At 36.1% G+C, this 13153-nt stretch overlaps 1 protein-coding gene across 2 annotated transcripts in view; it reads right to left on the bottom strand.

Annotated features, from left to right (window-relative positions):
- The window catches only part of LOC131041843 (DNA topoisomerase 3-beta), a 231907-nt gene that overhangs the window by 80721 nt on the left and 138033 nt on the right, over positions 1-13153 (bottom strand). For both annotated transcript variants that reach the window (XM_057975066.2, XM_059209151.1), the window contains one exon: positions 6858-6937. In XM_057975066.2, coding sequence (XP_057831049.2) covers positions 6858-6937 — 80 coding nt within the window. The remainder of the gene's footprint in view (positions 1-6857; positions 6938-13153) is intronic.

Below are 13153 nucleotides of genomic sequence, written 5' to 3'. Positions count from 1 at the left end.
ACGTGATGATAGAGTATTCGCTCCTCTTCAAACCAAATTTGCACTCCCCTTGATGAGATTTCGCATCTTGTATTCTTGATGAAATTCGCTCTTTATTCACCTCTCCAAAATTGCATGCAAATGAATGATTGAATGATGTTTTAAAATGCCATAACATACCTCTCCTTTATAGGTGCTCACCTCTTCAATCTCCCCTGGGCCGACTTTTGAAAATAGGCAAATAATAAATAAATTTTAAATAAAAATGAAGGCCGACTTTGTAAAAATATGGAAAATAAAACCCAAGCGCTCCAATTTATTTATTTAATTAATTAATTAAAAATGCCTTTGTAATTAATTATTTCGATTTTTAAAAGGCAAAATTAATTAATTAAATGCCTTGTGCGCACCATTAAATGCCAATTTAAAAAAAAAAAAAAAAAATATCAAGGTTCATCGAAATTTAGTATTTAATGCAATTTCAAAATTTTATTGGTGCCAAAACATGGGAGATGTAAGGGATACAAACCACATCGCTCTGGTCCCTGGGAGAGGGACAGGAGGGCTTCTTCATTTTGGTCTAGAATTTCTCGCTTTTTACGTTCAAAGTCACTTCCTCTACGTTGAAACTGGCATTTTAAATAGGAACCTTGAGCTTGATTGATTCAATGTTTTGAAATGAATGCCTCCTAGACCATTTTCGCTCTGGTCCCTGATTGAGGGACAGGAGCGATTTTGCTTTTCTTCCTTGGTCTTTTTCTCTTTAATCACCAATTTGCATCACAAGGCAAGTAACAATTTTATCCATTCATTCCACGCGTACTTTACTTGTCCTTTACAAGGCAAATTTGATATTCAAGTGATTTTCGCCCTGGTCCCTTGGTGAGGGACAGGAGCGAACTTTACATTTTAGCTTAAGATTGCCATCCTTTGACGTTAACCCCTTGCTTATCATCTTCCCAAAGACATTTTCGACCTTGTGCGACCTCGCCTTGACGTAGTTTTTGAAGGAAATGACTAGTTTAATGAATATCGCCCTGGTCCTTGACTGAAGGACAGGAGCGAACTTTTGTTTTTGGCATAAACATTTGATCGTATGAACTTCCAATTGCCTTCAAAGTGTAAAATAATGTCCTTTATTCCTTCTTGAACATTTGAAACGGAAGAGGCATTCAAAATTTAAGCATACTTGCATATTTCGCTCTGGTCCCTAGGAGAGGGACAGGAGCGCTTTGGCTATTTCCATCACTTTTTGTGGTCTTTGCAACTTCATTCTTCTTCGAAACATTTCCAATATCATTGCCACCTTGTACCTTGGCTTGGAGTGGTTTAAACTTGGAGGGGAATATTAGATAGCCTTGATTTCGCCCTGGTCCTTGACTAAAGGACAGGAGCGAACTTTCATTTGTAGGCTCAATCATTCTTTGCCAACGTTTAAAACTATCTTCAATGGATCCGCTATGTTCCCCTTCACTCATCTTTGACATGGAATTCACTTCAACTTGGTGAGAAATTTGCCTTAGGAGGAAATCGCTCTGGTCCCTTGGAGAGGGACAGGAGCGCCTAGGACAAAATAGGCTTCATTTGGCGTCTTGCAATCTTCAAAATTGTCTTCAATAGATTCGTTATGCTTTCCTTTGCTTGCCTCAAACTTAACACTCACTTGATCTTCGCCCAAAACTTGTCTTTTAAGGAAATCGCTCTAGTCCCTGAGAGAGGGACGGGAGCTATCATTGAAATTCGCCCTGGTCCCTAGCAGAGGGACAGGAGCGATTTTGCTTCTAGGGCTAATTTTCTCCTTCGAGGTGCAATCAAATTATATTCAACGAGTAAAATGTACCTCCCTTGTTCTTCTTAAATCGCGAAATCGTTCAAATCTAGCAAGGTTAAGGCAATCTTGGATTTCAAGCTCCGGTCCTTCAGTGAGGGACAGGAGCGATTTGTCTTCATAGCATGTTTCCTTGTTTGCAAATTTCTTCAAATTATATTCAATGGACAAAAGATGTCCTCCTTTATCTCTTCCAATCCAAAAATCGTCTTGGTCCTACAAGGACAGTGAAATTTTGAGAAACAAGCTCCGGTCCTTCAATGAGGGACAGGAGCGATTTTTGTCCTTGAGGCCAAATGTTCAACTTTTATTGCAAACGACTAAATCTTGGTGCTCTATCATGTTGATTTCACCTTCCATCGCGTCCTTGATGCTTTAGTTCGATCAAAATGAGGTCAAAATGGTCTAAGTAAGCCATTTCGCCCTGGTCCCTAGCTGAGGGACAGGAGCAATTTGGCCTCAAACTTCAAAAATTTGCCATTTTGAGTCTCAAAAATCTTCCAAAACTTTCAATTCACGTTCAACTGCATCTCTTGGCGACCCTGCACAAGACAAATGAAAGAAGTCAATGACCAAGATGCATAAAAATACCAATTTCACCTTGGTCCCTGACAGAGGGACAGGAGCGATTTTGCTTCCATAGGCCAAAATATCAAGTTTTAGGACCTCAGTCACTTCACAAGGCAAAATTAAGCTATTTCCAAGGTCTGGGATCAATTATCAAAATTTCCAAAAATCACCCGGACAAAATTTACAATTCCATCATCAACACTTAGGCAAAATTTGGACTTGCATTCAAAATTCCGACTGAACCTAGACAGACTCACTTGACCTCCTGACAGATTCACCTTATTTTAAAATTGCATCCTACGGGAGGAAGCTCAAAATTTCTCAAAATTGGACTGGAATCTGGCTTGAAAACATCAAAACGGAAACCCTAAGGCTTAACCCTAGTCCAGATGACTGACTCACTAACCCAAAACCCTAAAAAGCAGAGAGAAAGACAAGCAAAACCGAGCAAAAAGAGGGGGTCCCCATTTTAATGGGGCGATGTGTGAAATGGTCACAACAGGTACCAATTGGAGACCCTTTTTGAGTAAAAACCAAGAAAGCGATATAACATCCGAAACCCTCTGCATCAATACACCACACATATTTCTCACACTGCGTCACCCAAATATTTTCTCTGTCTTAATTATATTTTCAAAATCCCCCCCCCTGATGGAATGAGTTCGATTTTCATTAAGTACGATGAGAAATGGTTGTATCCTAATAGTTGTGTCTCTTCATAATTGTGTCTTTCCATTCACATCCTCTCATAGCAATCAGTTTGTTTATCTTAATCACCATTCAACATTAACTATTCTAAATCGTTGTCTTATTAATAACGATTTATGTTCTAAATAAATGGTTCGATGGTTAATATGAAAGTCGGATAACGTATTAATGAATTCGATTGCCAATTATGGAAGTTTCCAATTAAGGACGGCACTGCTCTCTACCTCCTTACAATCGTGGTTCTACATATATGTCTCAGGTGAATTGTCTCTGCCAAGTAATCTCAATAAATTAATAATATTAATACAGATGTTAGATCTCGTGGCCATAAGCAAATGATACGTGCCATAGGCACTGCTTCAGATGAAGCATCCAAATTTCCTAAAAGGGAGTTATTCCCCCCTTAATTGTTTCACTCCAAGAATTATACAAATTGGTCTATTGTGAGGGGACAATCTCTGACACCAGTAGTATCTTTAATTTAATAATTAACTTTATTTATTGCTTTGTATTATATATTGTTTTTATTGAATAGTTGTTTTTCTGAATGTATTTATTATTATATTTGTTTTCTAATTACTTTGTTATTTTGTCAGTAATATAATATTGTAAAATTTATATTATTATTTGATAAATATGAAATTAATATTAATATTTAATAAATATAAATTATATATTAAATCTTGTTTATCATTATTATTAAGATTTTATTTAGTTCATTCTATTTATTTATTCAGTTTTATATATATATATATATAGTTTTATATTTTAATTGTATTATTATTTATTATTAAATCTTATTTTAGAGCGGCATTATCAGGTTTAGATGGGGACATCACAGTCTCCCCTCCTTGAATTTGCTTGCCCTCAAGCAATATTATAATCTTGATTATTGGATCTGCAATCACATTAGAACAATACATGAAAATATACATATATACATCTTACATCTTTCTAGTTATTCATATATGAATCAAACACAAAGCATACACATGAAAACACAGCATACACATGAATACATGAAGTATACACACTTACTTAAAACATGTGTATGAATATATGCAAGCATGAAGCATACAAACATATACACCTGTTGTCAAACCTTGTTTGAAATTCTGCAATACGTTAGGAAACCATTGGAATCCATAAATTAACTTAACTGAGGCCTGGTTCAACTCCCTATAGGAGCTCAATCATAAGAAAATGGGAGTAAGAGGAATGATGAGGTGTCCAAGAGACCCTCTACCCTAGGCCCAAGGGCAGAGTGAAATCCAAAGCCCCATTGGCCTCATGGGACCACCGGTCATACCATGAGGTGGGCTACCTAGTGAGGTATCCTATCACCTTCCCCTTCATCTATTCCACCCTTATCTCCTTCTTAATAATCAATTATAATAGAGACTGGAAAGATACAATAGGGTGTCCTGAATGTCCTTCCCCTCTAAGCCCAAGAGCGGTGGACTCCGTCTTACACCCCCTTGGCCTCATGGGACCACCGGTCAACTACCATGAGGTGGGCTACTTAGAGGAGGACCTCATCACCATTCTCCCTCCTTGTACTTCCTTATATTACTATCATAGTAGTTTGCTCGATATATTCATCATGGATTACTTATACATTTCATAGTTGTGTAATTTTAAGACATGGATTCATTAATGTGTGTTTACCCTGCAGGATGGCAGGATCAATCCTTATTTCAGTGCCCTTTCTAAACTTTCCCTAGGAGAAATCCCAATTTGGTGTGTCCTCTACCCACTGTTTTATTCCTGTAGCTCCAGTCTGAATTGTTTTCACCAAATAACCATGGGGGATCTTCTAATTTGCTGCTAACAATGAATTTTGTGTGAAAACCCTGATGCAAAACCCCTTAAATTATTTATTTGAAAATCCAGGCAAGATACAATGGTACGGCCTAGCTGGAACTGTACGATTGGCTCCAAAATGGCACAATTTTCAATGAAATGTCTCTTAATCCTGCTCAGATCTAAAAATCAAACCCTAATGATGTTGTATTACTCCAATTAGCTCTTGGATTTGGTTCTAATAACCTGATAGGAGCTTCCTTTGCTGAACAAATTGATGATTGGTGGAAGGGATTTCGTCCTATCACCAAGAAATGGAGTTTTTCGTCCCCAATTCCACTCCAAAACTTTGCCAAACTCGTTGCAGACCTGTAGAAGATAATATTCTCTCAAAAAATAAACAACTCAATGCCAAAATGATTGACAAATTCATTTTTATTTCAGCTCTAACCCTAATCTCAAATTAGGGTTTCATCTCCCCTTTTATTAATAAAATAACTTTATTTTATTTATGCCTCCATCATTATTTTTATATTGGCCCCTTCATTATTATAGTAATATTTGCTAAAACGCCTAGGTAAGAGGGCCAATGAATTGTTATAACTTATTTCCCCATAAAGTGATTATAATATCACTTTATTATTATTTTATTAAATCCAAACTTAGAAAATATTAAAATATTTAATATTTCCTTATTTATTAATAAAATGAGATCTGGGGCTCAAATTGAAATTTCGTCTAAAGTGTTGCGATCATTGCTGATGACTGAACCCCTGCAGGTTGACTGGTAATTCCTCCTAAAAAATAGGAACCTCGCTCAAAGTGCCAGAAACTGTCTGAGAGGCTCCTACTCAACTCTGTGGTCCCCAAGTGGTCAACCTGTTAACTGCTAGTTCTCCCTAAAATATAGGAGACCTCCCTAAAAAGTAGGAATTGTCATTTGAAAGCTCAAAATGGCTCATAGAGCCCCCGCAAAGCTCTATGCTCCTCAGAATGAGTCCCCTAACCATCTAGTTGACCTACGAAACTCGAATGAAAGGTCAACCCTCTGCTCATCTCTTGTAGCCTAGAAAGGGAACATTACAGTACAAGCGTACAAATGAAAAAGCCCATGCACATTGAGCTCACTATAATTAAATTTTTAGAACTGTTCTTTTTTTGTTGTTGCAGATAACTTTTCATTTTTTTTTGCATATTAGGGAATTTGTGCATGTGTGTTTACTGTTCAAGCATTCTATCATAAATTTTGGCATCTACAGAAATGTTAAAGAAACTCGATAAGTGAATTCTTTTGTTCCAACAAAGAGCACCTAGAGGATAACACAAAAAACTACATAAACATAGTCATAGATCAAATATTGCTAGTTTAATTACATTAAATATGTGAGAGTTGGGACGAAATAACATACTATGCTTCTCAAATAAAAAGAGGAGATAAAACATCTAGACAAAATAAATGATTTTGGAACATGTGGAAATTTTTAGACATCAACATTTTGGACCATTCAAATGTGTCTAAAATTTATGCACGGCTATTTCAAAAGCTTCTTTTCTAAATATTTGGACTGTGGCAACCTCAAATATCTAACAAATAAAACAGCCATGAAGAAGAAAAAATAGTGATCAATTGTTACATTGATTGTATATGAAAAAAAAATTGACCAAATAAATGTCAACATGGACAATCAACACACCTTATGTAGCCTTGTGTGTATAAGGTGTGTTAATTGGTCAAATTATTAGACATGTGGAAATTTGTAGACATCAACATTTTGGACCACTTGAAATGTGTCTAAAAATTTTACACAGTTGTTTCAAAACCTTCCTGTTCTAAATATTTGGACTGTGGTAACCTCAAATATCTAACAAATAAAACAGCCATGAAGAAAAAATGGTGATCAATAGTTAAATTGATTGCATATGAAATATAATTTGACCAAATAAATGTCAACATAGACAATCAACACACCTTATGTAGCCTTGTGTGTATAATCGCTCAGCTATTTGCATAGCATGGTGAGGCCCCAGGCCTAGTGCACTGGAAGCAACCTGTAGTGAACAAAAATAATATTTTATTAGACTTCCTTAATGCAAGGAAGTACAATTTGGATAGCATACAGATTGTGAGACATTTCTTGAATATAGGAACTATAATGAACATAAATCTATGATAAGCATGAAAGTGCCATAGGAATATTTTGAAGTTCTCATTTATATAAGAAAATGACCCAAATTTTAATTAAGTTTACATGAAGAATTTCCTAAAAAATATATAGAACTGCATAAATATAGCTATGCGCTCCTGCCAAAAAGGAATTAGAACTGTTCTATATCATCAGATGTAACTACTATAATAAACAACATAGTCAAGGAATCACAACTTTGTAGCTTACTAGAGAAAGCTGGCAAAGAACACAGATAATATTAGTAAAAGTTAGTTTCGATTACACTATAGACTCAAAGCATTGGAATTTGTCTCACTAACTTGCTGACCTTTGTTTAAAACAAAGACATCATGTTGTTAAATTATTAAGGTGAAGAATACAATAAGAAATGATCCAGGAGGATTAACTAAAAAAGTTACTTGTAGTGACACCCAGGCCATCCTCATGTTCAGTGGCAACTATGAGGCTACTGCTCAAGTCCATGACAGACCAAAGTACCTCCCAAATGTTCAAGGAACACAAAGACCCATATTCACTCACTAGCACATGTCACACATACTTCAACAGCAGCACAATGCACTTTGCAAATAGATAATACACCTCTAAATATAGATGCCTCAACCAAACAGTTTGCAATTTCGACCATAGCTCAATCAAGGACCATTACACCTTCTTCCAAAACTGCAAAGTCCAATTCACAAATTTTCTTATTTCAGCATCAAGATTATCATTCTATAGTCTTCCAACGGACTAGTCAACATGGCAACCAAGCTAGCTCCTATGAGGCTCACAAGATGCCAACTCCTCAAGATATCCTAGCAATTAGTTCAAATAGACAACCACTAGAGAATATAGGAGTCTAACATAGGAAATAGTTCCACTTCTTGTGGAGATGATTCAATTTCCTAGCAACCCCTGGCCTTCATGACATGAATCCTTGTAAACCATATATACATATCTCTATAACATAGTTTAGATGTCATGAATAGAAAATAATCAACCATACACCTTTCTCAAGGGTATGCCATGTGTGTAATAAAAACAAAACCAGAAATACCAAGAGAGAGGGGTGAATCAGTATTTCACAAACTTGAAACAGACTAAAGCAGATAAAAGATTGAGAAGACAATAATAAAGCTTAACACAAGATTTTTCTCGTGGAAAACCATCTCGAATAAAAAACCACGGCATTAAAGTTTTCAATTATAATCAAGGGCACCAACCCATAAACAAGTAAGAGCTCCATCTCTTCAAAGACAGAGGCACCGACCTCAGCTTACAAAAAATTTACAAGGGCATCAACCTTAAACAACAGAGGCACCAACCTCCGAATCACAAGAAATTACAAAGAAACAAAGAGACCTGAGAATGCTCCAGAAGATATACTTCACACAACTTCAACCTTTCAAAGACTTCAAACAGAGATATAAATCTGAGACAGGAACATCAAGCTGCAGGTGACTAAAACTTTTACATATTTCCACAGCATACCCATAATTTCTCTAAATCTGCATTCTTAGAAAATCCTTCAAGGCCCAGTCAATGTAGATAACTGAAAATGTACAATTCCATGCACGCTGCACTCTGTTCCAGCTTACAACAGCATTTTTACACACACCTCACAGCCAACACTCCTCAACACAAAAACGATACACTTCTCACTATTTTTATCTCACAAGTGGTGAACGTTACTCACAATCACATAATCAAAGTATGTCCACACAATATCTAACTCTTACACAAATTGCTTCAGATACGCCCACACATCCTTCTTGCACCACACAATCCCTCCAACTTCAACTCCAGTTATTTTATTAAAAATGAACACTCTACATAGCTTATCCATCTGTTTGCTTGCAGAATTGGATATATATATTTTTGCATCTTCAAATCCAAAAAGCTGACAGCACCTGTTCAAAACTGACTTTTAGAACAAACTCACATAAAAACCTTGACGCCCCATACCAACTGAGATAACCCAAAAGACAATTATATATATACACTACACACAACCCAAAATGCGAACTTCACTCCATCAAGCCGACTACACCAAATCGAAAAAAAATTCATTTCCAGCAAATAGCCCAAAATCATTTCAAGGTCATACATTACAAAATACAATTCCCGTCACTTTTTACTGAGTCTTTTCTACCATTTGAACAACTTTCCTGCAACACAAGAATCTCACAAAGCCATGCATATCTTAAAAAAACAGATTAATAATATTTTGAAAAACTGACTCCCTTCATCCTAGTAGCTCTAAGCAAGAAGTATACGTTTTTTTTTAAACAATCATGAGAGATCTATTAAAAACGACACCTGCTGTTACTTCCGACATGCGCCAGATTTTTTAAAAAAGATTATGCGCTAGTGATAAGTCTGCGTTACCACTGCCAAAAATATCAGAGGAAAAAAAATGCCTCTGAAACCTCATAGCACAGTTCAAAAAAGAACAATAACGTCCAATAGACTGAACAGGTGCCACAAAAACAACAGCAACAAAGATTCATAAGCAAGAGGCAGAATCTACAGATGCACACCATGCAAACTCCTGACAAAGCAAGTCAAAACATATACATGGAAGATCCAATTTCAGCCTTGATGACAAAGCAATACAAAGCATACACTGGAGAAAACCAGCTCAAATACAAATCTGAAACTCAGCACCAAGCTGTTGACATCAATGATAGAAACAACCAACACATAATAGATAGGTAAATAAAATACCTTATTTGTTTAGTTCTAGATTTTTCTTTGTTCTCTTTTATTCTATTAATAGGCTTCTCATAAGCCATAACTCATTTAAATTTTCATCTGAAGAGTCGTTTATTGGGATTCTGACTATGGGCCCCAAATTAATGATACCAAAGTAGCTTTATTCAGGTTTTGCATGCCCTTTCATATACAATTGATGTGCCTAAGCCCTAACACCAAACATCAACATACATCAAACTACTTGTCAACCTATTTCACAATGGCCAATCTAATGCAAAACAAATACATGCAATGATCAACAGTGAGATGAAAGAAATCATGCATCAGCGAAAATTCCTATTCAAACACTTCAAAAGGGTTCGTGAGTGGGTAATCTCATCATCCTCATCATCAAGCAAAGCTTTTAATGGTTGACGACTCCTACATTTCAATTAAACCTACACATGCCAATTTTGTAGAGTAAGATTAATGCAAATTTTAGATAACTAAAAAAACAAATTGATTCTTACTTTTCCATGAATAATTTCACAAATGAGGAAAAGATTAAGATTGTCCTCCTAAAGGTTTCGTCGCCTTTCAAGAAGTGGTGACAAGCCCATGCACCTTGGGAGACAGACTAGGACAAGAAAGTTGAACCAAACTAGAAAAAAATCTTAGAAGCCTACAAAGATGAGTTTTATCCTAGGGTTGTTTATATTAATCATTACATATTGTGATCACAATTGTGGAAAGGACGTGACCACTCATTCTAGGCATACACCAATGCCTTCCATGAGTTCTATGCAAAGTTGGGTTCATTTGAGTTAAAGAAACACAAAGTCCTCAAATGTTGTAGTGGCCTTTATTCAACAATCGTCTGGACTAAAGCTAATTAAGATTGAAATAATTTTCAAGTAAACCTACACATGCCAATGTTCTAGAGTAAGATTAATACAAATTTTAGATAACTAGAAAACCAAATTGATTCTTACTTTTCCATGAATGATTTCAAAAATGAGGAAGAGATTAAGATCATCCTCCTAAAGGTTTCATCACCTTTCAAGAAGTGGTGACAAGCCCATGCACCTTGGGAGAAAGGCTAGGACAAAAAGAAAGTTGAACCAAACTAGAAGAAATTCTTAGAAGCCTACAAAGATGAGTTTTATTAGAGGGTTGTTTCTATTAATCATTACATATTGTGGTCGCAATTGTGAAAAGGACATGACCACTCATTCTAAGCATACACTAATGCCTTCCATGAGTTCTATACAAAGTTGGCTTCATTTGAGTCAAAGAAACTCAATGTTCACAAATATTGTGGTGGCCTTCATTCAACTATCTAGTCTAGACTGAAACTAATTAAGATCGAAATAATGAGGGAGGCCTATCGTTATACAGAAGTATTGAAGAGTTCAAGCAAAAGGTCAAGTGAGAGAACCAATATGCAAAGAAAGCCCCAACTTCAAACAAGAGCAATATGTGATGTGAAAAGCACAAGAGTTGTAGCCATTCCAATGCTAAGTACCATCCTCAAAGGAACCTACTCATAAAAGAAAAAGTTGCATATGCTAATGTCAAGGCCTCAAATTGAATCGTTGATGTAGAACCCAAAATTTATATCAATTGCACACAAGAAACAAACCTCTAACCTAAGAAAGCTAAAGCAAAGCAGATATCTAGGAAACACGCAAAGGGCAAATGAGAGCCACAAATCTCATGTTATTTCAATTGTCGTATGTTCAAGGTTTTGGGTCTAGGAAACACACCCATCAATCAACACATTAAAACCTTTACTTTTTAATTCAGAAAGAAAGAAAGAAATTATATTAATGTCCACAAATGACCAAAATTAGGTTGATGGGGGTAGAGGACATGTCAGTTAACAATAGGAAGTTCTTAGAAGAGAGAACCCCAAAAGCAAATAATAAAAGTACATAAGAAAAAAAAACATTGCACCACTAACAAATAGCAATGAAGGGAAAACAAAAGCCCCAAAAGCATGTGCTACAACAACATGAGTCAATATCGCTTTCCATTTCATCCAATGTGAAAGAGACAACATGAGTCTCAATCCTAAAGTAGCAACCATTCTCCTTTGCTTTCAAAAAATCGGACCTTACAATTGTTCTTTGGGTATGATATGGAGTAGATTTTGCAAATCCTCCTTGCGGATGGGGGCGATTATGTTTGTGACTGCATTTCTTAAAATGTTGGCTTTAAAAGGAGGCCATTGCATCCACCTAGGACCTCTCTAAAGATAAGATCAAGATGGCCCTCATGCATGTTTTTATGTGAAAATGAAAAAATGTGGATCTGTATGTTCCAAAAGGGCACAAAATGCAAATAATATGTTATATAAGATAACAAATTGACCCTAGATTTCAATTGATACCAAAATGTCCTAAACCATAGTTCAAAAACTCTGCAAACTCACCACGGACTCACCAAGACTCACGAGTTCAATGGCGGACCAAATTGATTCGCCATGGACTCGCGAGCTGAGTCCAAGTGAGTCCATTTAACAAAATCGTGATTTTTTGCAGTGGACTTGGCATGAGTATGATATCCGGACTCACTTGTCCTTCATCAAGACTCTCAAAGTTTGCTAGAAACACACAATCAAACTTAAAACACTTTTTTTTTCACTATTCCTCATTTCAGTCATTTGTTATTGCTCAAAACAGGTCTATGGGTTTGAAAAGGTGAGGAAACAAGATTAAAGTGGCAAAAGCAATCTAGGTAAACGATTCTTCTCTTTTTTTTCATTTCTATCGATTGAAAATCAAAAAAATCTTGAAAAACAAGGGGATATGCTGGCAAAAAAATTTCTATTTCCCTTCCTAACTTATTTTCTTGTATTTTTATCTTGTTTTTTAATACTATTTTTTTCAAACAATTCGTTATCATTTTTTTGTTGATTTTCCACAAAACCCTACTAATTTTTTTAATTTTTTCATGTTAAAACAGCAATGTCAAGTTCAACTCCAAGGGCAGCCCCAAAGCCAAGAAGACCAAAAGACAAAGCATGGAAGTATGGGATAAGGGGAGATAAAAAGGGAGGGGTCACTTGTACGGAATGTGGCAAATGGGTAACAAATGGAATCACTAGATTAAAATACCACCTTGTGAAAATAGCTGGACAAAATGTGGAGCTATGCCCCAAAACAACTCCGGAGATTATTAGAGAGATGAAGGCCCTTCTTGCTGAGTATGATATGCAAAAAGAGGAAAGGCAAAAAACAAAAGAAGCCATAGAAACTGCAATGAATCCGAATGTGTCATTGTCCACTTCGGGTCCCCTTGGTTGCAAAAGTCCAAGCTTTCGTCAACCACATCCATCTGTTGCTGATAATAAGGGTGAGGCTAGTGAGACTCCTCTTTCATCATACCCAAATTACTTCATTCC

This window comes from Cryptomeria japonica, chromosome 7, assembly GCF_030272615.1.
Source record: "Cryptomeria japonica chromosome 7, Sugi_1.0, whole genome shotgun sequence".
Taxonomy (NCBI): Eukaryota; Viridiplantae; Streptophyta; class Pinopsida; order Cupressales; family Cupressaceae; genus Cryptomeria; species Cryptomeria japonica.
Note: the sequence above shows the minus strand (reverse complement) of the source record. Positions and strands in the feature narration are given on the sequence as shown.